This window comes from Budorcas taxicolor, chromosome 2 (assembly GCF_023091745.1).
Source record: "Budorcas taxicolor isolate Tak-1 chromosome 2, Takin1.1, whole genome shotgun sequence".
Taxonomy (NCBI): domain Eukaryota; kingdom Metazoa; phylum Chordata; class Mammalia; order Artiodactyla; family Bovidae; genus Budorcas; species Budorcas taxicolor.
In genome coordinates, this window is record NC_068911.1 from 98,114,673 (window position 1) to 98,142,022 (window position 27,350).

The window sequence follows — 27,350 nt, forward strand, 5'->3', positions numbered from 1 at the left end:
TTAGTAGAATACGCCATCCTAAAACATCATTGTGGGACATTCACCATATTGTGCTATAGGCACTTGAAGAAACAGAAAATCCAAGAAGAGGCTTTCTCTGAACTTCGCTATCTGCCTAAAGACAGATCCTTTGAAAGAAACTCAGTTATCATAAATCTTCCCAGGAGTTTCATCAGCTAAAGAAGATGGCAGTTGCTCAGTTGCATCCACTGTAGCCTACCAGGCTCCTCTGTCCCTGGAATTCGTCAGGTAAGAATACCCGGGTGGGTTGCCATTTCCTTCTCCAGGGAATCTTCCCAACCCAGGGATCAAATCCAGGTCTCTTGCACTGCAGGCAGACACATTACCATCTGAGCTACCTGGGAAGCCTCTTAGCAAGAAGAGACTACAAGCAACACCACCCGCCCAGATAAACTTCAGACTATTCCTCCTATGTATTCTTCAGTGATCCATCCATCTTTCAGAGAAGTCCTTAACTATCCCCTAAGAGGCCTGCATCTTTCTTCCTCTTTAGCTATCAAATGAGGTTTAAGCTTGAATTCTCAGCCACCTTCAGGAGTTATTCATTTTTCCTTGAATATTTCCTATGTATCCTTTAGGTATTCATGTTAATAAATTGCATTAATAAGCAAAATTATTTTTTTATCTTGTTAACCTCTCTTTTATTACAAGGTTAAAACCTCAGAAGGCCAAAGAATTGTTTCTCCTCTACAGAGCAGTGGGGAAACTGGAAAGGAGGAGCCCATGCTGATTTCTGTGGTGTGAATACCCCCCATCAATGAAAATCCTGAATGTTTAACAACTGACTCCATCACCTGGGATGGGCCAGTTCCAGGTCAATAGTACATATGAGGCTACATTTATTAGAGGCTTCAGTCAGTCAGTCAGTCAGTTCAGTCGCTCAGTCGTGTCCGACTGTTTGCGACCCCATGAATCGCAGCACGCCAGGCCTCCCTGTCCATCACCAACTCCTGAGTTGGTGATGAGTTCACTCAGACTCACGTCCATCAAGTTAGTGATGCCATCCAGCCATCTCATCCTCGGTCGTCCCCTTCTCCTCCTGACCCCAATCCCTGCCAGCATCAGAGTCTTTTCCAATGAGTCAACTCTTCGCATGAGGTGGCCAAAATACTGGAGTTTCAGCCTTAGCATCATTCCCTCCAAAGAAATCCCAGGGCTGATCTCCTTCAGAATGGACTAGTTGGATCTCCTTGCAGTCCAAGGGACTCTCAAGAGTCTTCTCCAACACCACAGTTCAAAAGCATCAATTCTTCGGTGCTCAGCTTTCTTCACAGTCCAACTCTCACATCCATACATGGCCACTGGGAAAACCATAGCCTTGACTACACGGACCTTTGCTGGCAAAGTAATGTCCCTGCTTTTTAATATGCTATCTAGGTTGGTCATAACTTTTCTTCCAAGGAGTAAGTGTCTTTTAATTTCATGGCTGCAGTCACCATCTGCAGTGATTTTGGAGCCCCCCAAAATAAAGTCTGACACTGTTTCCACTGTTTCCCCATCTATTTCCCATGAAGTGATGGGACCAGATGCCATGATCTTCGTTTTCTGAATGTTGAGCTTCTAGCCAACTTTTTCACTCTCCTCTTTCACTTTCATCAAGAGGCTTTTTAGTTCCTCTTCACTTTCTGCCATAAGGGTGGTGTCATCTGCATATCTGAGGTTATTTATATTTCTCCTGGCAATCTTGATTCAAGCTTGTGCTTCTTCCAGCAGTACCTAATTTCCCACTTTTATAAAAGTAAATGGGTTATAATATGTACGTTAAAGGATTTCTATCAAAAATAAATAAGATAGCATGTGTAAGATCTTGGTACATGGTACCCCTTTTTTGAGTTGTCTTTCCTAATGCAAATCTAATGTTAAAACTCACTTCATCAGCATGTGAAGGCTTCCCTGGTAGCTCAGATGGTATCTGCCAGCAATGTGGGAGACCCAGGAGACCCAAGTTCAATCCCTGAGTTGGAGATTGATCCCTTGGAGATGGAAATGGCACACACTGCAGTGTGCCTGGAGAATTCCATGGACAGAGGGGCCTGGTACCGGGCTACAGTCCATAGGGTTGCAAGGAGTCAGACATGATTGAGTGACTAACACTGTACTACACATCAGCATGTGGTGTAAAACACAGTTTTTAAATTAATACTTCAGTTACCGTATAAAGTGAGGTGAAGGGAGAAGACTTTGAGAATAAAGAGACTATAAGAATTAAAGAGGAAGAGAAAGAGAATTGTTAGTGAGTATTATTCATATTATCGTTAGGTAGCCTGAAGGTTGCCTCTTTCTTGACTTCCAATATAAATGCTAAAGACAAAAATCTTTATCATTAAATAGTAGTTAAAGGCAGATACTTGGATCCTTTTTTATTTTAATCACATAGAGCTCCATGGCCTTGCTGATAGCACAATACATCTTATTGCCGTTAGGCAGTAAAATTCTATGTTCTGCCTCAGAGAATTTATATCTCAGAATATTATGCCACCTACTTCTCACCCTGGTAGACACCATGGTAATAATCTTTAAGGATCTGTTTCTTCCTGCAATGCTTTTGGCATCTTCCTTTCTTTAAGATGTCACACACAGAATCAACTTCTTCATTTTGCCAGTCTACTAGCCTAGGGTAGTGAAATGTATTTAGGAAGTGTTACCCAAATAAACTCAAAGTGGCCTGTCGTTAGGAAGAGCTGATGTGGATCACAGTGCAGTTATAAACATACATATTCAATTTAAGAGAAAGCTTATGTTGTTTTCATTCTAAACTGCTTAAAGTAGTTGCCGTGTAGGTGCAATCTTCTTTTACTAATGCTGTGAAGGAAAGAGAGCATAGGAAAGAGTTCACTCACTACCATTGCATCAATCATTGCTGTGAGTCGGCTGAGATGTCTGCAGAGCAGTATTTGCTCATGAAATTAGATTTCAGGATATAAAATCTAATTAGGAAGTTAATAGAAATGTGGATCCTCTTTGAAATAGGATTGTGCTTTAACCATCCTACAGAATGAAAAGTGCCCCTGCTTTTAAAAGCTCCCCCCAGAAAGTAAATAAATAAGACTTCAAAGAGTCTTCCTTAATGATATCACAACATTTTTCTGTGACCCAGTTGATGATTAGCCAACAGAGATGTCAGGAAAAGCTCTGTAACATGTCATACCATGTACTTTCTTATTCACACTGGAGGCAGAATATGCCACACTAAAACTTGCCACTTGGGCATAAGGATTATTGTGTGCTGGAGGTACTTGAAAAAGAGCAAATGCAAGAGGAGGATATCTCTGAACTCCCCTTATCTGCCTGAAGACAGATCCTCCAAAAGAACTCAATTTGTCCTTAATTCCCTTTTTGGAAGTTTCATCAACAAGGGAAGATTGTCTCAGGTCACAAGAGAGGAGACGAAGTCAGCACCACAGCCAGATAGACTTTGTCACAAACTACCACACTTCCCATCTATTCTTCTAACAGCCTATTCATCCTTCCTAAAAATCATTTACTTTTTTCAGAGTGACCTGTATAGTTCCTCTTTAGCCCCTATTAAGACAATATATAAGCTTTCAAATCTCATTGCTTTTTTTGGATATCATTTCTTTTTTTCCTGTGGTGCCCTCATGCATGTAATATTAAAAAATAATAAAATTTTATGCCTTTTCTTCTGTTAATCTGCCTGTTACTTTATTTCCTAGGCCCAGTAATGGATCTATGAGAGTAGGGGGCGAGTCTTTCCTCTTCTACAATACCCTTTTATATTTTTTAAAGAAAGAAACCCTTAAATTAAATGAGACTGCAGGTCTGCAGAAACATACATATCCCATGTGCTTCACCAGAACCCTTTCTGCACACATATTACCATGTAAGCTAAGTCACTGCAAACCAGGCAGTTTGTTCCTACAGTGTAATTCAGTGTGCTATTTTTCTTTTCAAGTAATTCTACCTAAATTGTATCAGTTTTTATAAGAATCCCTATAAAGACATAACTGTGGCAACATTTTGCTCCTATAAAAAAGAAAGACATTTATTTATCTAGAAAATGGGATAACCCAGAAGACCAGTAATATACTGATTACTACCTAGGGACACAACATACATCTTTCAACTTACAATGTGCTCTTTAGAACTGACATAGCTGAATTTTACCACTGTGATTACTAACTCATTCTCCTTTAATTGATCTGGGTCATTAGTAAATATTTAACTTTAAATATTCCCCCAAATTAAGTTTATTTCCTATCCATCTTAGCAGACCCACAATGAACAAGCATATATTGTTGCTTCTTATTGTTGTAATATCTTCTTGCTGATAACTAATTATTATATATCAAAGAGCAAAATTACACTAAAAGTTTTCTATTTAAGAAAATTAAAACAATCTAAATATTATCATTTCATCAAACAAATAATTTATTCTCCAAATAAAGTGTTATTAACCTACTTTAGAAATCATATACAGTTGAAAATGAATTTGGAAAATACTAATAGGCATTTAAAAAATGCAGAGGTAAGCATTTTAATTTCATAGTCTTGCTGTAAGCATTTTAATTTCATAGTCTTGCTTGATTCACTTAAAGTTTTCGAAGAAATCAATTGAGTCCTAAAATATTTCTAAGTGTGCCTGTATTCTTGACTTTTCTTTAGTGTAAAGTAATCAAATACAGCAGTCACATGAATTATAAGATTGAGCTGCGTTATGACCAGTGATGGTTTATTTTATAGATAAGTAGGTCACATGTTTACAATATTCCATTAAAGATGATGACTTAGAAGATAAAAAACATAAGCCAAATGGCATTTCCTATGTTATAGGTCATGGATGAGATTTGGATTGAAATTTGATATCAATATCCCAAGGCAATATTTCACTTAGACCACTCAAATTTCTCAGTTACTGTTAAGATTATAAATTTTTAATGTTATTTTACTCCGTTAAGCAAATAATTTTAAGGTACATTATTTAGTGACTGTGTAGCTCTTTGACTCAGTTCTCAAAATCTCTCACTGGTCAGGAATGGGGGCGGGCACTGTCTTGGTTTGGGTATCTGCTGAGAAGTAGGGCAGAATTAGGGTTGGAGGAGATGAAGAAGAGCAGATAACCTGATAATATTCATTACAATGAGTGGCTCCGGATCCAGAGGCAAACCAAACATATGCAAGGGAAATTTAGTACAAAAACAAAGGCAATAGTTAGAAAGGCAAGTGAAGGAAACAATGGGCCACCAGAGTGGCAGGAAGATTACTTTAAAAGCATGTTAAAAAAAAAAAAAAAAAAAGCATGTTTGACCTAAGAAAGAAATCCTAAGAAAGAAACATTGTCCCAACTTAAAGAAAGCCTCCTGAAAATACCACCCCCACTGACCCACCATCAGAGAAGAATGGCCCTTAGCACTAGGAGTTACACATTTACTTTCCCTCAGTCTTTCTCTTGGGGAGCTCCCAAGCAGGAAAGATTCTGCTGGTTATTATCAAGACAGAAAAGCCCAGGTGAGCCGACCGTACTTTCCTACTGAAGCCTAAAACTCCCCCCTTTTTGTTAAATTGGTTTTAATCCCTTACTCTGGCTGATAAGTGAATCACCATAGTGTGTTTCTGCACCCATGTAAAACAAAGTTTTCTCCTGCTAATCTCTGTGTGTGTACCCGCTGCATGATGTCCAATTCTTTGTGACCCCATGGACTGTAGCCTGCTAGGCTCTTCTCCCCATGGGATTCTCCAGGCAAGAATACTGGAGTTGGTTATTATTTTCTACTCCAAGGATCTTCCTGACCCAGGGATTGAACATGTATCTTGTGTCTCTTGTGTCCCCTGCATTGTCAGGCAGATTCTTTACTACTAGTACCACCTGGAAAGCTAATCTATCTGTTGTCAATTAATCCTCAGGCCCCCAACCACTAGATGGTAAGTTGATAGAGGAAAAGTTTTCCTTTCAACACATTAGCTGAAAAGGCTAGAATGGAGTTTTAAGCTAAATATTTAGGAACAAAAAAATGAATGAAAAAACCCATTTGAGATTAAAGATTGGGGGTAGGATGGAAGGAAACAAGACAGTATTCATGAACCTCAAATACTACTGATATCGCTCGGCTGGCAGCACCATGATGTTGACTGGGACATCACAGTTCACAACAAAAAGACTAAATAAAACCAACTAGTTATCTAATCTTTTACTCAGAAGAAGTCTTCTCAAAGTTCAGTTTACATTGCTTGAAGCATTACAACATACTTCCTTGCTAAATCGTCTGTCTGATGAAAAATTGGTAGGGGTGGTTAAGAGTATGTAAGTTTCTGTTGTCACAATGTAAAATATAAAATTGAAAGGTAGCAACAATAGGAGGATATTATGACAGAGATGCAGGCTGTCCTGACACTTCTGCCTGAACATAATTGGAGTAAAAGTTTTGAGAATAATCAACCAGTCTTTTAATAAAGTAGAATAATTGAAAGGATACAGATAGGATAGCAGAGTGGCATATTTTAGAATGAATATACATGAAGGATAAAAATGCACAGTTTGCTGAACAAATATCTAAGAGGCAAAGACACTCTCTAAATCTCAAGTTCAATCTAATTATCTGCTATATTTTACATTTAGGCCAAAAATGAATATTAACCATTTTTATTAACTATGACCCTCATATTTTAAAATATCAAAGCCTGCAAGTGCAAAATGCTTTCAAATGTAGTGATATTTACTTTTCAAAGTATGCATAAATGTTATGCAAATAAAATTCTAATAGACCTAATAAATTGTGTAAAACTCTATTATTCTTGCACTAAGTTGTGAACTTACATTCTTAACCACTAAAATTAAGAACTCTGCAGTGTTATCTAATAGCCATGGTAGTAATCATTGGCACAGTCAGTTTAAACTTAACTTTAAAGAAGAGGTTTTGCTCCCAACAGAAAAGACCACTGGCCTGAATAATATAGAAAGCTGGAAAAGTCATTTTGGGTTTCTATGAGAACTAAATATCTTGCTTAGAATTCTTATCTGGTATGGTTTCATATTCCTGAATTTCTTTTTTTCCCTTGTGCTTTAGGTTTAGCTCCCCCCCCCCCATCCTTTTTTTCAGATTCTAAGAAGCAAAAATATTTTTAAATACTTATACTATTTTTAGTATTCAAATAATATAAATATTTAAATAGTTAGATATTTTTAAAAAATTCCAGTTTTAGCTGTCAGTAATTATTAGGGAAGGATAAGATTAAGTACATAAGATTAAGTTATTTTCCTTAAGGGATTTATAATATAGCTAAAAACATGAAACTAATGTGAGTAGATACCTCTAAACTGCCTATTGTAGAGCAATGATTACTAATACACTAGATATTCAGCAAGGGGTAATGAGTGGTTGAGAAGGTTGATATTTAAGAGGTGAGAATTGAGATAAATAGAAAGTATGGAGGGTTTCATAAGCAGAAAAGTAAAAGCAGAACAGGAAAATGGAGAAAAACATGAATCTTGATTTAAGATTCCTACACAGTTAGAGTGAACCTGCTAAAATAAGCCCCAATGGAGCATCTACTCAATGAAAGTTTTAGTTGTTTAATCATGTCCAACTCTTTTGCAACCCCATGGACTGTAGCCCGCGAGACTCCTCTGGCCATGGGATTCTCCAGGCATGAATACTGGAATAAGTTGCCATGCCCTTCTCCAGGGAATCTTCCCAACCCAGGAATTGAACTAGGGTCTCCTGCATTGCAGGCATGGGCATGAATCTTTACCATCTGAGCCAACAGGGATACGCATCTTCTCAATAATCAAGTTCAGTTTGGTGAGGGAAGTACCTTCTGTTTCACTTGACATCTTGTCCCCCCTCAACAATTTTTATTTTCTTATTTATAAAAATTGGTGTGCTAGAGCTTAGCCAAGAACTAATCATGAAAACACTAAACTGAATCCTAAATATTAACTCCCTTGTTAGTAATTTAAAAAAATAAAATAATTGCTTATGACACAGATGAGCCAATTCAGAGGAGGAGCTTAATTTTTAAAAATTTTAAAAGCTTTACTATTGCTTCTACCACTAATTTGCCATATGACCTTATTTACTGATCCTCAGTTACTTCGTCCATAAAATGAGAATATTTTATCACTCATTGAACACAATCCCTCTGGTTCCTCTCTGCTCTAATATTCTAAGATTCTGCTTTATACCTTTTCAAATATTAGACAGTCTAGAGTGATTTTTACAATTCTTGTATGAGATGTTGATTGTTAGTTTTTGAAATAATACTTACATTTTGGCCCATTTATCTAGTTCCTCTTCCAGGTATGTTTTAACCATTTTTGGTTGAAGTCCAAGAGAATTTCCTGAGAAATAGATAGCTTCTTCATCCTTATTCACCAAAGATAAATCAACTGAAATAGAAGAAAAATGAAAAAAAATACTATTCAATTAATTAACATTATTCCATTTGGCGTTGTTTATCCACTACAAACAAAAAAGGTATTTAACTCCAAGAAGAATGAGAAATATCTTACAATTCCTTCCAAGTATAGCATCAGGTTCTCTTAAAAATAATATTTTACATTTATATTTTAAAATATAATTTAAATATTTAAATGCTTCTGTTTAGATCTGTCATATATATTATGCTCCACGAAGAAATCTAGATGAACAAGTACTTCCAATAATAAATAGCCAATAGAAAAAAGTTAAAACAAGAATTTTTACAGAAATTATATCAGCCTATCTAGTTATAACAGAAGGTTACCAGAATTTGACAAGTAATGATACTCTGCATTAACTGGTGTTGCAGCATATAGAAACAATTTAATGATTTTTGATATATCTGAAGTGGATATATTAAATGTGTACATTTTTATTCTCTCTCTATGCATACATGTTTAGGCAAAGGCTCTTTTCTTTATTTACTTCTTATTCAAATAAATGAGAGCTACACTAATTTTTAATTCTACCTTGGTTGCAATAAATACAATTTCAGCAGCAAATCAATCCATATGGTTAAAGTATTTTCTAGAAATGCACAAGTTTATAATTGTGTTCTTCTAAGTTTTATCTTAATTCTATTGAAAGAAAGATTAAACTTCTGCTAAAATTTTACTGGAATAATTTGGTTGTATTCTCCTCTTTATTTAGATTACTTAAACCTTTGCTGACTTTTTAAAGGCCACCATTTAATTCAACCTGACAGCCTTTATAGAGACTGTCTCTGTTTTTCATTGGCATCTCTTAAGTCTGACTCTTTCTCAAATAGGAACCAGTCCATTGTTCCATGTCTGGTTCTAACTGTTGCTTCTTGACGTGCATACAGATTTCTCATGAGGCAGGTAAGGTGGTTTGGTATTCCCATTTGTTGAAGAATATTCCACAGTTTGTTGTGATCCACACAGTCAAAGGCTTTACCATAGTCAAGGAAGCACATGTTTCTTTCTGGAATTCTCTTGCTTTTTCTATGACCCAACAGATGTTGGCAATTTGATCTCTCCTTCCTCTGCCTTTTAAAAATCCAGTTTGAACATCTGGAAGTTCTAAGTTCATGTACTATTGAAGCCTAGCTTGGAGAATTTTGAGCCTTACTTTGCTAGTGTGTGAGATGAGTGCAATTGTGTGGTAGTTTGAGCATTCTTTGGCATTGCCTTTCTTTGGGATTAGAATGAAAACTGACCTTTTCCAGTCCTGTGGCCATTGCCGAGTTTCCAAATTTGCTGGCATATTGAGTGCAGCACTTTCACAGTATCATCTTGTAGGAATTGAAATAGCTCAACTAGAATTTCATCACATCCACCAGCTTTGTTCATAGTGATGCTGCCTAAGGCCCACTTGACTTCTTACTCCAGGATGTCTGATTCTAGGTGAGTGATCACACCATTAAGGTTATCTGGGTCATTAAGATCTTTTTTTGTATAGTTCTTCTGTATATTCTTGTCACCTTTTCTTAGTTTCTTCTGCTTCTGTTAGGTCCATACATTTTCTATCCTTTATTGTGCCCATCTTTGCATCTTTGTATTTCTAATTTTCTTGACGAGATCTCTAGTTTTTCCCATTCTATGATTTTCCTCTATTTGCACTGATCACTTAGGAAGGCTTTCTTATCGCTCCTTGATATTCTTTGAAACTCTGCTTTCAGATGGATATAGCTTTCTTTTCCTCTTTTCCTTTTTGCTTCTCTTCTTTTCTCAGCTATTTGTAAGGCCTCCTCAGATAACCATTTTTGCCTTTTTTCATTTCATTTTCTTGGTCAAGAAGTAACAGAGCTGGACATGGAACAACAGATTGGTCCAAATCGGGGAAGAGTATGTCAAGGCTGTATATAGTCATCTTGCTTATTTAGCTTATATACAGAGTATATCATGTGAAAGGTCCAACTGAATGAAGCATAACCTGGAATCCAGATCACTGGGAGAAATATCAAACACCTCAGCTATGAAGATGACACTATCTTTATGGCAGAAAGTGAAGAGGAACTAAAAAGTCTCTTGATGAAAGTGAAAGAGGAGAGTGAAAAAGCTGGCATAAAACTAGACATTCAGAAAACTAAGACCATGGCATCTGGTCCCATCACTTCATGGCAAATAGATGGGGAAACCATGAAATCAGTGACAGACTTTAATTTCTTGGGCTCCAAAATCACTGCACATGTTGACTGATGCCATGAAATTAAAAGACGCTTGCTACCTGGAAGAAAAGCTCTGACAAACCTAGGAAGAATATTAAAAAGCAGAGATTTACTTTGCCAACAAAGTTCCACATAGTCAAAGCTATAGTTTTTCCTATAGTTGTGTGGATATGAGATCTAAACCATAAAGATGGCTGGGCACTGAAGAATTGATGCTTTTGAACTGTGGTGTTGGAGAAGACTCTTGAGAGTCCCTTGGACTGTAAGGAGATCAAACCAGTTAATCCTAAAGGAAATCTGTCCTGAATATTCATTGGAAGGACTGATGCTGAAGCTGAATCTCCAATCCTTTGGCCACCTGAGGCAAAGAGCAGACTCTCTGAAAAAAGACCTTGATGCTGGAAAAGTTGAGGGGAGGAGAGAAGAGGGCCACAGAGGATGAGCTGGTTGAATGGTGTTATCAACTTAATGGACATGAGTTTGAACAAGCTCCAGGAATTGCTGATGGACAGGGAAGCCTGGCATGCTGCAGTCCATGGGGTTGCAAAGAGTCAGACATGACTGAGTGACTGAACTGAACTGAAATCTGTCCCAATAAACAGATGTAAATATTGTTCATACATTTAAATTGGATTAATCTAACAGTTCTTTGTCAATCTAGAGAACAAATTTTGAATGATTTTATTCAGAATTCAGAAGTTTCAATCAGTGCACCATGGCTTAGATTTCAACTGAGCATTCTAAAATTAGCTTAAGGACTAAACATGTTCTGTGTGTGTCAGCCTTGTCAACAACCCAAGAAGAGGAGGCAACCACCCAGATATATTCTCCCACTTTTTTTTTTTTTGGTCTTGTTTTTTCTTAGTGGTGCTTTTATAGACAACTAAGTATTGGGTTTGCATAGTCAATAAAGCAGAAGTAGATGTTTTTCTGGAACTCTTTCACTTTTTTAATGATCCAACGGCTGTTGGCAATTTGATCTCTGGTTCCTCTGTCTTTTCTGAATCCAGCTTGAACATCTGGAAGTTCACAGTTCACTTACTATTGGATCCTGGCATGGAGAATTTTGAGCATTACTTTCCTAGTGTGTGAGATGAATGCAATGTGCAGTAGTTTGACCTGCCTCCTGAGAAATCTATACGCAAGTTAAGAAACAACAGTTAGAATTGGACATGGAGCAACAGACTGGTTCCAAATTGGGAAAGGAGAATGTCAAGGCTGTATATTGTCACCCTGCTTATTTAACTTATATGCAGAGTACATCATGAGAAATGCTGGACTGGATGAAGCACAAGCCAGAATCAAGATTGCCGGGAGAAATATCAATAACTTCAGATATGCAGATGACACCACACTTATTGCAGAAAGCAAGGAAGAAATAAAGAGCCTCTTGATAAAAGTGAAAGAGGATGGTGAAAAAGTTGGCTTTAAATTCAGTGTTCAGAAAACTAAGATCATGGCATCAGGTCCCATCACTTCATAGTGAATAGATGGGGAAACAATGGAAACAGTGACAGAGGGCTCCTAAATCACTACAGATGGTGACTGCAGCCATGAAATTAAAAGACACTTGCTGCTTGGAAAAGAAGTTGTGACCAACCTAGACAGCATATTAAAAAGCAGAGATATTACTTTACCAACAAATGTTCATTTAGTCAAAGCTATAGATTTTGTAGTAGTCATGGATGGATGTGAGAATTGGACTATAAAGAAAGCTAAGCACTGAAGAATTGATGCTTTTGAACTGTGGTGTTGGAGAAGACTCTTGAGAGTCACTTGGACTGCAAGGAGATCCAACCAGTCTATCCTAAAGGAAATCAGTCCTGAATAATCACTGGAAAAACCGATGCTAAAGCTGAAACTCCAGTCTTTTGGGCACCTGATGTGAAGAACTGACTCATTGGAAAAGACCCTCATGATGCAAAAGACTGAAGGCAGGAGGAAAAGGGAACGACAGAGGATGAGACGGTTAGATGACACCACTGAATCAAAGCACATGAGTTTGAGTAAACTCTGGGAGTTCTTGATGGACAGGGAGGCCTGGGGTACTGCAGTCCATGGGGTCACAAAAAGATAGACACCACTGAGTGACTGAACTGAACTGAACTGAAGTATTGGGTTACTGTTATTTAGAAAATCATTTTAAAATGTGTTCTTATGAAAGAAAAGCAGAATTGTAAAGTATTTCGTCACATGTCTTCCAAAAGTGGGTTCCCCATTTTCTTTATTTTCCTTTTACTTGGTTACATTTTTTCAAGTCTTAAAGCACATCTAATGACATCATAAGAGCATTCCATTGGCATTAGGTAAAGAAATACAATAGAGTATCAGGAAAGTACCTTTTATAATAAGAATGATGAGATAACATTCCACTCTCCAGCCCAATTCCATAAGATCTTTACAACATCAAAGACCCATAGACCTTTAAGCTGTGGGGGGCTCAGCTTCTCTTGTGCCAGAAGAATGATAAGAAAATTTGGTATTGAAATTTGGTGCTCTTGGCTGTCATGGGGTTCTGTATTAATTTCTAGAAACATACAACCTGCCAAAACTGAATTAAGAAGAAATAGACAACTTGAACAGATCAATCATTATTAGATAAAATGTGTTTGTAACAGAAAAAAACAAAACCAAATCAAAAGCTCCCAGCAAACAAAAGTCCAGGACAGGACAGCTTTACAAGGGAATTCTAGCAAAAATATAAAGGGTAACTAATACCTATCCTTCTCAAACTATCCCCCAAAGTGAAAAGAACACTCTCAATTTCATTCTATGAGTCCACAATTGCCCTGATATAAAAACTAAACAGACTACAAAAACTACAAAACAAAAACTGCAACAACAACAAAAAAATGCAGATCGATATCTTTGATGACTATAGATGTAAAAGTCCCCAATGAAATATTAGCAAATGGAATCTAATATTGTATAAAAATGATCATACTCCATAATCGAGTTGGATTTATTCCATAGTCACAAGGATGGCTCAGCATTCACAAATCAATGTGATGCACCACATTAACAGTAGGAAGGATAAAAATCTCATGATTATCTCAATAGATGCAGCAAAAACTTTTCATAAAATTCAATATCCACACATGATTAAAAAAAAAAAAAACTACTCTCATTAAAGCAGATATAGAGGGACAATATTTCAACATAATAAAGGCCATTTAAGCCAAACTCATACTCAATGACTTATCACATCAGAAAGAATAAAACACCCAGAAAACAAAAAAAAAAAAAAAAATAAATAGCTAAAATAGGGAAAGACCTATACTCTGAAAACATTAATGAAGGAAATTGAAGGTGATGCAAATAAATGGAAAGTTATCTCATGAATTTGAGCTGAAGGAATTAATGTTGTTAAAATGACCATGTTACCCAAAGCAATCTTCATATTCAATCCAATACCTATCAAAATACCCATGAATTTTTTCACAGAACTAGAATAAATAACCCTAAATTTGATATGAAATTCTGAAAGGCCCCAAATTGCCAGCAAGTCTTGAGAAAATAAACAAAGCTGGAGGTGTCACCCTCTCAGACTTCAGACTATTTTATAAAACTACAGTAATCAAAACAATGTGGTTTTAAACAAATACAGACATGTATCAATGGAACAGAATAGAGATCCCAGAATAGAGAATTGCACAAAGAAAACACTCCCTTCAATTCCTAACTCTTTGTTACAGCCCAGGAACCTTTTCCACATACCATACTCGAAAGGTCATGTATGGATATGAGAGTTCAACTATAAAGAAAGGCTAGCACCAAAGAATTGATGCTTTTGAACTGTGGTGTTGAAGAAGACTCTTGAGAGTCCCTTGGACTGCAAGGAGATCCAACCAGTCCATCCTAAAGGAGATCAGTCCTGGGTGTTCATTGGAAGGACTGATGTTGAAGCTGAAACTCTCCAATATTTTGGCCACCTGATGAGAAGAGCTGACTCATTTGAAAAGACCCTGATGCTGGGAAAGATTGAGGGCAGGAGGGAAAGGGGACAACAGAGGATGAGGTGGTTGCATGGCATCATTGACTCAATGGACATGGGTTTGGGTGGACTCCGAGAGTTGGTGATGGACAGGGAGGCCTGGCGTGCTGCGGTTCATGAGGTTGCAAAGAGTCGGACACGACTGAGCAACTGAACTGAACTGAACTGATACTTGAAGGAAAAAGGAAATATGTTGAACACAGGATTTCCAAATTGTTATCAGCTTCTGAATTTTCCTCAGTTACAGGATCCATTGTGTGTTCGCTGAATGTCTGGAGCTGATCTTCATTTGGCCAAGAGAAGTCCCTTGGTCAGAATGTTCATTATTTTGTGGACCTCAGATTCAGTCATGACTCATTGCTTTCCATCTTTAAATTATCAATTGTCATGTCAATTATTCTTGATTGTCTTGCTGATCATTGCTGATGATTTTCTGCTGTTTCCTAATAGCTTAAGTCCAAGTCTAGAGTCTTCTGAAATAAAATCATGAGAATGGATAAGATCCAGGTGTGTTCATGGTCTGGGAAGAGTTCCTTTTCTGACAATATTCATTGCATTTATTCTTTCTTCCAAAGTCAAGTTTGACATAAACTGGTCATTTTTATTCTTCAGGATATTTTCTGTGTGTTTACAGTTTCTTTGCATACTGAAGATTCGGTATTCTGCCAAAATATGTATTTTGGAAATGATGCATTCATATTACTTTTCTTTGAGTAGGAGATATCAATTTGGACATACATTTTCATAATTTCTCAACAGTTCTCTTGCATATCTTGCCATTGGCCTCCAGATATTCCCTTTCATATTGTATTAGGGTACATCTTATTGAGCTCATTTTAGCCTGATTACATCTATATACTCTATCTCCCAATAAGGTAGCTTTCTGTGGTACTTGGGGTTAGGACACATAAACTTTTAGGGATACAATTCAACCCATAACATCCTCCTTGAAGGTTCACTTGGCTTCAAATAGTCTAAGAACTCAAGAGTTTCAGCTTTCTACAAACAGGCCTCACCTCATTTGTCTGGAAATCTCATCTGTTGACAAAGGTTGTTATATGATTGATATAGAGTTCATGATTCTGGATATTCGTTTGCTTCTTAGTAATTTCAGTGCATCAAAAATGTTCAGCACTCTGGACCTTAATTGCGTATCCTTCAAGTTCATTCATATGTCTCAAACCTAATCCAAGAACCAATTTCATTTTTCCTTCTTAAATATAAATCAAAATTTCAACATCACTTCCAATTCAAAGCTTTCTGCATTACCACCTCAGGGTTGATCTAATTCAGAAAAGTATGGTTTGAAACAGAGGAATATGTTGACTGTAGTTTGTTCTTGTTCCTCACTGCTGCTACATTTAATTTTGTAAATGGAATGGGAAAATAAAGATGAGAAAAACTTAATCTAGCTTTAGTGCCTTTATATTAGTAGATCTTTCCTTTATGGGTTACTTTTTTTCTGTAGCAGTGCCTCTTACTGGAGAGTTCCTATATTTAGTTGCCTCAAGTAGTGAATGAACACTTCAGCTGATGTCTTTTGATCCTATTCACTATCACTGCCTGCCACCTTTTTCAGTATATTTCAAGACCGTTACTGCTGTAGTTAAAATAAGCCAACAAGTAGCCCTCCCAGGTCAGGTGCTTTTGAAGTGATTTAAATTTTACTATATTTCACCAGGTTCAGCTACCTGAAAGGAAATATGCCCCTTAATATATTAATTATTGGCATTCTAATGAAGCTGTTTTAAATTTTTAGTTGTAACTATTTTAGAGTCTTTGAATAGAATTTTATGTCTTCAACATATGTAAATTTTCTACTATAATGCTGTTCACAAAAAGAACACTTAGTGTGTTTAGAACATCCAACTAATATTATTAGAGTAGGACAAACAACATCCTAATTGTAAATATGTTGGTAGATACCAGTATTAGATATTATGTCTTTGGAAGAGATAGTCATTTTAAAATCATAAATATGTGGGTATAATACTCCTTATACCAGTTATTATAATCTATTCATGAAAGGTTAATTTTTAAGAATTATATATATATATATATGTATCCTTATGATCTTTACATAAAGAAAGCTGAGCACTGAAGAACCGATGCTTTTGAACTGTGGTGTTGGAGAAGACTCTTGAGAGTCCCTGGACTACAAGGAGATCCAACCAGTCCATCCTAAAGGAAATCAGTTCTGAATATTCATTGGAAGGACTGATGCTGAAGCTGAAATTCCAATCCTTTGGCCACCTGATGCAAAGAACTGACTCATTTGAAAAGACCCTGATGCTGGGAAAGATTGAAGGTGGGAAGAAAAGGGGACAACAGAGGATCAGATGGTTGGATGGCATCACTGACAATGCACATGAGTTTGAGTAAACTCTGGGAGTTGGTGATGGACAGGGAGGCATGGCGTGCAGCAGTCCATGGGGTCTCAAAGATTAGGACACGACTGAGTGACTGAACTATACTGATGATATTTATGTATTTCAATTTGTTAATAATGTATGTGCCAGTCTATCATATAGTCACATTTCAGAAGGCCTGGACATAATCCTCTTATTAAAAACAAAGCAAAACAATAACTTGTGGCTTCTAAGTGAAACAGAGCAATCATCAGTTAGATCCATTAAGTGCTAACTTGCTTAATGAATAATAAGCTATAATCTGCCTTTACCAATTAAGCTGGCTTTCATTGTTTTTTTTTTTTCACACACACTTGCATATCTTCTAAGGAGCATGTAGCTGAAACAATATGTTTTTCCCAAGTTTTCATTCAGGAACTTGGAGTTAACTCAGGCCAGTTTGAGCTCAAACCAGTTAAAACTGTTTGAGATCACTGGACATGTGGCAGCATCTGATAGGTGAACTTTTCATGTCAGAGGGCCAAAAAGTCCACTCTCAGGTCATGTTAAGCTCACCATTTTCTGAACACGTGTCCCATGAAGAAGAATGAAGCTCAGCTGTGCCTCTGCAGGATCATTACCTCACTTTTTCTTATCTCCAATTACCTTTCTTCACTCCTCCCCCATGCCTCAGACTACCCTGCTTCTTTATCTCATAGTATCTAAAACCCTTTGCCTTCAGGGAAGAGGATTTGAGATTTGCTCTCCTGTCTCCTTGCTTCGGAGAAGGCAATGGCACCCCACTCCAGTACTCTTGCCTGGAAAATCCCATGGACGGAGGAGCCTGGAAGGCTGCAGTCCATGGGGTCGCTGAGGGTCGGACACGACTGAGCGACTTCACTTTCACTTTTCACTTTCATGCATTGGAGAAGGAAATGGCAACCCACTCCAGCGTTCTTGCCTGGAGAATCCCAGGTACGGGGGAGCCTGGTAGGCTGCCGCCTATGGGGTCGCACAGAGTCGGACACAACTGAAGTGACTTAGCAGCACTTAGCAGCTCCTTGCTTCACTCTCTCATGAGTAACCCTTTTCTTGCTACAAATCTCAGCATCTCAGTGTTTGTCATGCTGCAGATGAACCTGATTTGGTAACACAAGCATAAAAATCATATTTTACACTCAGTCTTCCCTGCATATAGATGGGGTCATGGCAGGTAGGTAGGTATGTAATAAGTCTACTTCTGGGAGCTTTCTTCAAGGGAGAGCACACACACACCGTTTTCTTCTTTGACCCTATCTGCTCCTATTATTTGAAATAAAGCTTGCAAAATGTTCTTCCCTCTGAAGGATAAGACCTTATTGGCTGCCTTCCCACTGGAGTCTGCCTAGATGACCCCCACTCATACATAGAGAAATCAGTCTCTATTTCTAGGGAGCAGATAGCCTAATAGAAAAGAAAAGAGAAGGATACAAATAAGTCTTAATTGTTCCTCCCTAAAATGCAGAATACAACTGCCTCTAGAAGTTCAACATGTCTACAAAATTTAGCTTCTAATTAAGAGATACTCCATTGTTTTTCTTATGGATATTAGATATTTAAGTCATTATTAAAATCATGTGTGTGTGTGTGTTAGTTGCTCAGTCATGTCCGACTCTTTGCGACCCCACGAACTGTAACCAGTCAGGCTTTTTTGTCATGGAATTCTCCAGGCAGGAATACTGGAGTGGATTGCCATTCCCTTCTCCAGAAGATCTTCCCAACCCAGGGATCGAACCCTGGTCTCCTGCATCACGGGCAAATTCTTTACTGTTTGAGATACAGGGAAGTCTTTAATAAAATCACATAGTCCTAACTACATGTCTTTTATATCTGGATAAAGCCTTTGTTTAACACAGTGTAAACTGTCCTTAAATAAAACAGTCCAGTTTATGTTGAAAAGCATACTTTCCCTCATTTTGTTTACTGTTACCTCCTACTCATCACTGTTCTGAAACTACCAATAACTGAACTGAAGAGCCTGCATTATGTTATGTGAAAGCCCTGGATACAAACTCAAGCATGACAGTTATCTATGTCAGTTTTATGTAGCCAGTGCTAAATATGACAAAGTCAGAATAAGAGTAGATCTTATTTAGATAGCTTAAATTTAACTTACTAAAGATGGTTGGCAGTGCCGAACTGAAGGAGCCATCAGGCTTATCTTCATCTCCATATTCTTGAGTTTCACTTCTTCACTTAATTCTTAACCTCTGTTCAAATATCATCTCAGCAGTGTTTCCTTCCCTGAGCCCCCTGAGTAAAATGAAACTCCTCCCACCCTGCCAGCCCTTATGACTCTTAGAGCACTACCTGACAGAGTACACCTAACATTGTTTGTAATTTTGTTTATTAGGTCTCCTCATACTAGAATAAAACATTCAGGAATGTGATAATGTTGCTGTTTAGTCCACTGATAAACGGTTTTGAGAATAGTGTCTCAAACAGATTAAGTAATTAATAAATATTTGTTGAAAAGATGAAACTTCAGACAGTAAGGAACTCCTAGAGTGAGAATAATGAGAACAGAAGTTAATTAGTCTAATTCTCTGCGACACAACCCAAAGTGAGCTAGTGCAGATGGCTGGATTCCCCTGAGTGTCTGATTTAGTAATTCTGGGGTAGTAACCAAGATCTGGCAAGTTCTGGTTAGTTCCCTGGTGATCTTCACATGCTGGTCAGAAGACCACACTTTGACAATAACTAGTTTAGAAAAACTCTTGGAGTTAATGAAGTGAAACTTTGTATCATTCAAAACTATACTTTTTAACAAATCAATTGTTCAAATTGATTGACTTTTTACTAAATCAATTCATCTTTCTTTATATATATATATATTTAAAAATCAACAATAATTTAACCAAGTTTGTAGTTTTTAAGTTATTTTCTATTTATAAAAATGTGATACCCATAATCAGGATACTTGAGTCAGCTTTTAAGTATAATGAAGCGGTTACATATTCATTACTATATTTATCTGGGTTCTGATTAAATTATCTCAAAGCTTAGTAAAAGAGCCCTATCTTGATCTGTATTAAAATCAGACCACAGTGCCTCCCAGGATAAACACTGTGAGCATGTTTCAAGGCATGAAGGGGACTGTGTAAAGGTAACTAATAAATGTTTGTTGAAAGTAAGTGACTCAACATGAGGATAAGAGTTATGTTAGTTAATAAGGCTTAAGTTCAGTAACAGAAAAAAATGATGAATTCAAAATAGCATTTTAACTTTCTGTCTATGCATTCATTTCAATAGACTTTTGTGCCTGAAAACCCAAATCCCTAATGGTATTACACTGAAGAAAGACATCTTAAGAAAAGAAAGATGACAAAGAAGTCAAAACTCCTATTGTATCACCTTCATTGTTGAGGAAATAGCCATTGTGTCTAGATGTAGCCATTATTTAGCATTATTTTCCAAGAAATCTCAGCCCTGGTTGCAGCTACCATGTACCACTGGCTATTTTCTTTTCTTATTCTTCCTTGTCTCTGATACCATTATCTACCCTCACTGGAAAGGCTTTGTTGCTTGCTTACTTTGTTGTGTCTGTTTTTCTTATCATTCATTAAAAGGAACAAAATATTTTTTTAATAATGAGAAAATTAGAACTTGTAATAAATAGCATAAAGTTCTAGAACCTTGATTCCCAATTTATAGTTCGGTTGTGTGTGGAGGGCAATCATAAACTCTGGCACTCCAGGGTTCTGCTGTCATCCCTCATCTAAGTGAAAGAAAGTGAAAGTGAAGTCGCTCAATTATGTCCGACTCTTTGGGACCTCATGGGACTGTAGCCTACCAGGTTCCTCCATCCATGGGATTCTCCAGGCAAGAATACTGGAGTGGGTTGCCATTTCCTTCTCCAGGGGATCTTCCTGACCCAGGGATTGAACCCAGGTCTCCTGCATTGCAGGCAGACGCTTTACCCTCTGAGCCACCAGGGAAGCATCCCTCATCTAGGGGCTCATTAAAGCCCCAGGTAGCCCAGAAGCTGCAGAGTGCATTGGGACAACAGGGCCACCCCATCTAATGTGTCTTAAGTGGGTCCTTGGAATTATCAAGGACTTCCACACTATGTTCTGTATGCTACCATGTCCTTGCCTTCCCATCATGATAGAATATTCCTAGACTTAATTTCATCATTTTCACACATTAATATTCCTTTTTATCCCTTAAGTTTCAAAACGAAATGCACTTGCATTCTAGATTCCAGAAAGACATAGAAGATTTTTTTTTTCCTATGATCTCAGATCACTCCACTTACAATCCCATTTTATCTGGTCTCATCAATGTCTTCCTCAGTTGATTGTAACCAACTTTAAAATGGAAATAAATCCTCCTCTTATTATGTGTGTGTATGTGTGTGTGTGTTTGTATGTGTGTGTGCACTCAGTCTTGTCCAACTCTTGCAACCTCATGGACTATAGCCCACCAGGACTCCTCTGTCCATGGGGTTTCTCAGGCAAGGGTACTGGAGTGAGTTGCCATTTCTTTCTCCAGGGGATCTTCCCGACCCAGAGATTGAGCTGCATCTCTGGTGTCTCCTGCAGGGCAGGCAGATTCTTTACCATGGAGCCAGCTGGGAAGCCCTCCTCTTATTGTATCCTTCCATAATTCTACAAGGTGCCATCCCAATTTGCATAATGAAATATAAGCCAAATAGGAAAGTTATGTGACCTAATCTCATTTTAAAATCATATTAGGTAATGCTCTTGGATTACAAGTATCCAGAATTGTACCTGCCACACTTAATTTGAAGAAAAAAGGAAATTAGACTGAATTAGAAAGTATGTGAAATCCATTTTGGTAGATCAGTTCCATTCAAACTAGTAGCCTTTTTCATTGACATAAAATGAAGCAAAGCCAAATACAAACTCTTGTTTCATTTTTTTTAACCTGTTACCTATTTTTTTAAAGGGAACATCCTCCAAAATAAGTCAGTTTCTTTTTTTAAACAGAACATCTTCCAAAACAAGAACAGATTCAGTATTAAGTTTTTAAAAAGCAACATGCATTTCTTAGGCATTGATTTTATTTATTTATTAAGTAAGTCTTATACATGCCACAGCACACAGAGTTCGGTATCTATGTAATATCCCTCCTCATATATCCAAGTTCCAGAATAATATCCCCTCTTAGACTAATGTGCTGTCATGAACTAGGTACCAGAAGATAAAAGATATTCTAATACTGTATTGAAAAGGAATTGTTTTGAGCTCTAAGTGAGTAAGAGAACAAGTAAATGTGTCTGCTATAATTTTCAATCAGGCATTCTATTGTTCAGAGAGCTAGATGACAATATAAGAACGCTGCAAGTATTTTTCTTTTCAGCAGAGGAGAGGAAACATATAGGATCTGTGACTAAGTTAGGCTGACAGGTTGATTTAATGCCACCAGGAACCTGCTGTTTGCAGACATGATTGCAATGGCTCTATTATGTAACAGAACAATGATTTTCAAAGATTTGTGATAAACACATTCAGTAGAAAAAATAATAACAAATTGATTAAGGAAAGTAAAACCCTTTCCAGTGTTCTTACTTGGAGGCAGATCCTGCATTTTGGGAATATAAAAATACTCCCTGAAGTGCCTCAGCTTGTCTTCTTCATCGAGGTGGAGAGCAACTCTCTCATCTGTTGGGTGACATCTAAGTTCAGATGCAATGCGTTGCAATGTATCAGCTGGTAACTCAAGAGGTGAAGGCTCCATTCAGGTTCTCCTCTAAAAATACAGTTGAAAAAAAAATTAAAAATAATCAAGCCACCGTCATTTTTCTTCAGTAGAAAATTCGCCTTTTAGGTAAAACACCTTTTGTTTTAACTAAGTTCCTAGTCTTCCCAACCTCACAAATGATATAATTAACAATTGGAATTCAAACCCATGCCTGAGTTTTTCTTATGTAATGAAAATAATAGTAACTTCAGTTCAGTTCAGACACTCAGTCGTGTCCAACTCTTTGCGACCCCATGAATTGCAGCACGCCAGGCCTCCCTGTCCATCACCATCTCCCAGTGTACACTCAAACTCACGTCCATTGAGTCAGTGATGCCATCCAGCCATCTCATCCTCTGTTGTTCCCTTTTCCTCTTGCCGGCAACCCCTCCCAGCATCAGAGTCTTTTCCAATAAGTCAACTCTTCGCATGAGGTGGCCAGAGTACTGGAGTTTCAGCTTCAGCATCATTCCTTCCAAAGAACACCCAGGGCTGGTCTCCTTTAGAATAGTAACTTATGGATTTGAAAAAGCTGAATTAGGTAATGATGCTCAAGACAAGGTCAGCTTTCAATAAATGTTAGCTCTTTCCATTTTTATTTTCTGAGAAATGATCCCAATTAATGATTTTCAAACATATATAATGTCGGCATCATTTCTTTAGATGTCTTACTTACTAGGAGGTGAGAGTAAAGAGGCTTTTTTGGAAACTGTAGAAGACCAATGTTCCACTGAGCTCATCTTCCTTTTCTCTAGCTCTCCTCAACTCTCCCATCCCCAATAACTTTTGGATCATAGTTTTTAAAATAGTGACATATATACAATAGAATCCTAGCAAATTATTTATTGTGAATAAAAACAACATCAGTGAAAAATATTTAAATATTTTAAATAATGTTAGTGATTTTTTTCCCATATGAAGACCAATGAGATCTACGAACTGCTGATAATGAAATATTTCTCCACTTTCACAATCATATAGGCCATCCTTGAACAAAACAGGAACCTCTGGTGTTACTTGAAACCACATCCTGCTTCATTTAATCATCATCTAACACTTCCTGCACTTTTGGAAAGAAAACTTAAATTTCTGAAAGGGATAAATGGCAATGGAGATTTCTATTTCTTTTTTCAAAAATATTTATATTTCCAAAAATTTAAGTTTTTTTTTTTTTTTTTAATTGAGCAAGAATTGTACAGGCATCCAGTTCAAGATGGCAGTGCAGGTATATACTGAACTCACCCACCCCCATAGACACAGAGTCTAGAGCCACATAGGCAGCAATGTCCTCTGAACAAAAAATGTAAACATTGGCTAAGCATCAAATACACATCAGAAAAAACCAAGAGAAAATCACACTGAAGTGAGTAGAAGAGGCTAGGATACAGTCTGGCCTTAACATCCCCTCTTGCCTGTGTGGTGACCTACCTTCTGAAGGAAATCAAACCCTGGATCTTCTCCCAGAGGTGCAAAGGGTTTTGCTCCCACATCAGATACTTCAAATTTTAAGACATGTATTTAAGAGATAAGCCCCCAAAACATAAAATTGTGAAAACCAATAGGGCTGAAGTCCCAAGGCACAAAAGAGTAGAAGCCTGAGTAAGCTCTTAATGGGCTTGGGTGCTCAAACTAATCTGTCCCAGGGCCTGGCTCAAAGGCAGCCAATTGTGCTTAGACTTAGTCAAGGAGGCTCATCTGCTTATATTTAAACTCCAGCTTGAGCAGTTGGCATCTAATTTAACAAACACATCTAGGAACCTGCTAGAACACTCTGCAGTTAGAGGCTGGTGAGTGTCAAGAAATTTTCTCAAGCTAGTTTTATTTAATACTTATACTATTGTTGACCCCATGTATACAGTATTTAATTTTTTTTTACTCCTTCAACAGATATTTATTGAACACCTGTACTATAGCCCCAAGTACTATAGAACAGCAGCATCTAACAAAGTATATAAATAGTGACTTGTTGAGTTCAATTTTTAGTGCAAGAAGGGAAAAACAAATAAATTAATATCACTTTAGATAGTTTCAAAAGCTATGAGTAGAGATAGCAGAGAATGGAATAGAGTCACTGGAGCATGGAATTGCTACCTTAGCAGGTGGGTCAAGTGCATCTCTCCTAGGTAAGGACATAGGAGAATTTCTGAATCCTGTTAGAAAGTCAGACATGTGAAGAAGACCTAGACCTGGAGGAAGATGATGAAATGTGCAAAGGTCCTGAAGTGTAGACAGGTTTGGGTTGTTCAACTCATGGAAGCAGAGAGAAGGGAAGACTATAATGTAGGAGAGGGGGAGGTGATAGTTTATCATGACGACTCTGAAGGCCAGGAAGGAGTTTGGCTGTTTTTCTGTGTTTAGTGGGAAACCGCTGGAGCGTCTTGAATAGCAGAGTCATATAACTTTAAATAAAAAGGATTTTTTTGCTTTTAACGAATTATAAGAGTGAAAAAGAGATTATTTTAGTAGTTCAGGAGGAAAATAGTAAATTAAATGTGGTAAGGGGAAAAGAAGTGCATGGATTTATGGTATATTTTGGAGAGAAAAGTAAAGAAAGCATCTCTGGCGAAGACAAGAAAGGGAGCGACCTTTAGCTTTGGGATCTGAGTGAATATATTCAAAGTGATGAAATAAGAAGTACCTAGGAAAGAAACAAATTCAGGACGAAAATCAGAGTTATGTTTAGGACATGTTAAGTTTGAGATAATTACTAAGAATCCCAGGTAGAAATGTCAAGCATTGGATGTTTGAGTCTGTAGCTCATGAGAGAATTGAATCATGAGATATAAGTTTGATACTTTTCAACTCATAGACAGTACATAAAGTTTAGAACTCTTATGAATCAATGGAAACTAACAGAGATTGCAATTCACTCATCTTTCTCCTATTCCTCACTCTCTCTCCTGCCACCCCACCCAACACACAGTGTTAGGCAATTAACGGTTGCATATCTCAATGTTTTACAATGCCAGCTAAGTAGACACACCTCCTGTACTCTGTACTTAAATTCTCCGGCTTATTTGTTTGAAACTCTTCCTTTCTCAGTTGCCAGTGATCTCCCCTGATGAGCCATCCTTTATATTTAAAGGTAAGAATACTGAGCTTTAAATGTGTATGTTTTTTGGCTTTGGTGCTTGTTGTAGTTTTCAACTGCTCTGATCCATGCTTTTATAAGAATGTTGATTGATTTTGTTATTAATGTTTTTGGTTCTTTTAATACCTGACCATACTAAACTGGGAATTCCCAGGTGGCACAGTGGTAAAAAATCTGCCTGCTAATGCAGGAGAAGCAAGAAAGAGACACAGGTTTGATCCCTGGGTCAGGAAGATCACCTACAGGAGTGCATAGCAGCCCATTCCAGTATTCTAGCCTGGAAACTTCCAAGAATAGAGGAGCCTGGTGGGTTAAAGTCCATGGGGTTGCAAGGAGTTGGACACAACTGAGCACATGCCTACACACACTTTAGGGCTTCCTCGATGGTTCAAGGTGTAAAGAATCCATCTGCAATGCAGAAGATGCAGAAGTCGTGGGTTCAGTCCATGGACTGGGAAGATCCCAATCCACTCAGTGTTCTTGCCTGGAAAAATCCCGTGGACAGAGGAGTCTGGAGGGTTACAGTCCATAACATTGCAAAGAGTCAGACATGACTGAGCACATGACAGATGGATGGACACCATATTAAATTAGTTGTCGTCTTCATAAAACTTTCTATCTCTATGATTTTAACATCCCTTTGCCTAAAATATTCTACTTTTCCTTTTACATATTCAAATCCTGGTCACTCTTCTAGCTCTAGCTCAGATGTCATTGTTTTTCATGAGTTCCATCATGTTATCTGAGCTAAAAGTAGTTTTTCTCCCTCTGAATACCTGTAACACTTGTGAGCACAGCTCTTATAATAATACATTCTGCTAGTTACTGTAGTTATTTAGATACATATGTATATATGGGAAAAACATGCTTGCCATGCCTACAACTTGATTTTATCTGCATTTCTAGCTATACTTTTCTGATGAAGGAACCTGACTTTTAAATAGCACTACTTCTTGACATTATCAATTGCCTAGTTACAGTAGATCAGACTTTTGCTGGACACTTGGTGCACTAAAGACAATGCACTATTTTGTCAATGGTCTGTGAGTGACTTGCTCATAAAAGCTCTAGCCCAAAAGTCCTGATGATGTTTAGCTGAGTATATAATCCAGTTTTTCAGGAATCTGAGCTGTGAGATATAGCTATTCATTCAGTTAGAAACAAGCACAAATTTAAGAGAGAGAAGCAATAAAATGGTAGGGTTTGGAACGAGTATTGTCAGAGTCAAACTGAACCACTGATTGTTAGAACATGAAGTGACTTCAAAGGCAAGTAAGAATCACTTAGTTACATCGATGGCAAGAGATAAAATAGCTATGGCTCCTGAAAAGGTGACAAGACAAGCCAATCAGGAAGTAATTGAATCTTTCTGTGCAACATACTATTTACAAGGCCTGGGAGGTTGCCTTCTTGGCTGTTCCAAGAATCCCATGAGCTGTTTTTCTGTCTACTGAGTATGTCTTTACTATAAGCTTGCTACTTACGATAGCTTGATTGAATTGCTGGTCTATTGTACTGAACTATATTTTAGTCGGGGGACTGAATCTCATGTAGTTTATCTTTGCAGCCATCCCATTCCTGATCA

At 37.5% G+C, this 27,350-nt stretch overlaps 1 protein-coding gene across 1 annotated transcript in view; it reads right to left on the bottom strand.

The window, feature by feature from the left end:
- KYNU (kynureninase) overlaps positions 1–22,671 on the bottom strand; it is a 109,664-nt gene extending 86,993 nt beyond the window's left edge. Inside the window, exons 1-2 of the mRNA XM_052635653.1 lie at positions 22,503–22,671; positions 8,245–8,365 (exon numbers count right to left, since the gene is read on the bottom strand). Of these exons, the coding sequence (XP_052491613.1) occupies positions 8,245–8,365; positions 22,503–22,671 (290 nt within the window). The remainder of the gene's footprint in view (positions 1–8,244; positions 8,366–22,502) is intronic.
- Positions 22,672–27,350: the final 4,679 nt, after the last annotated feature.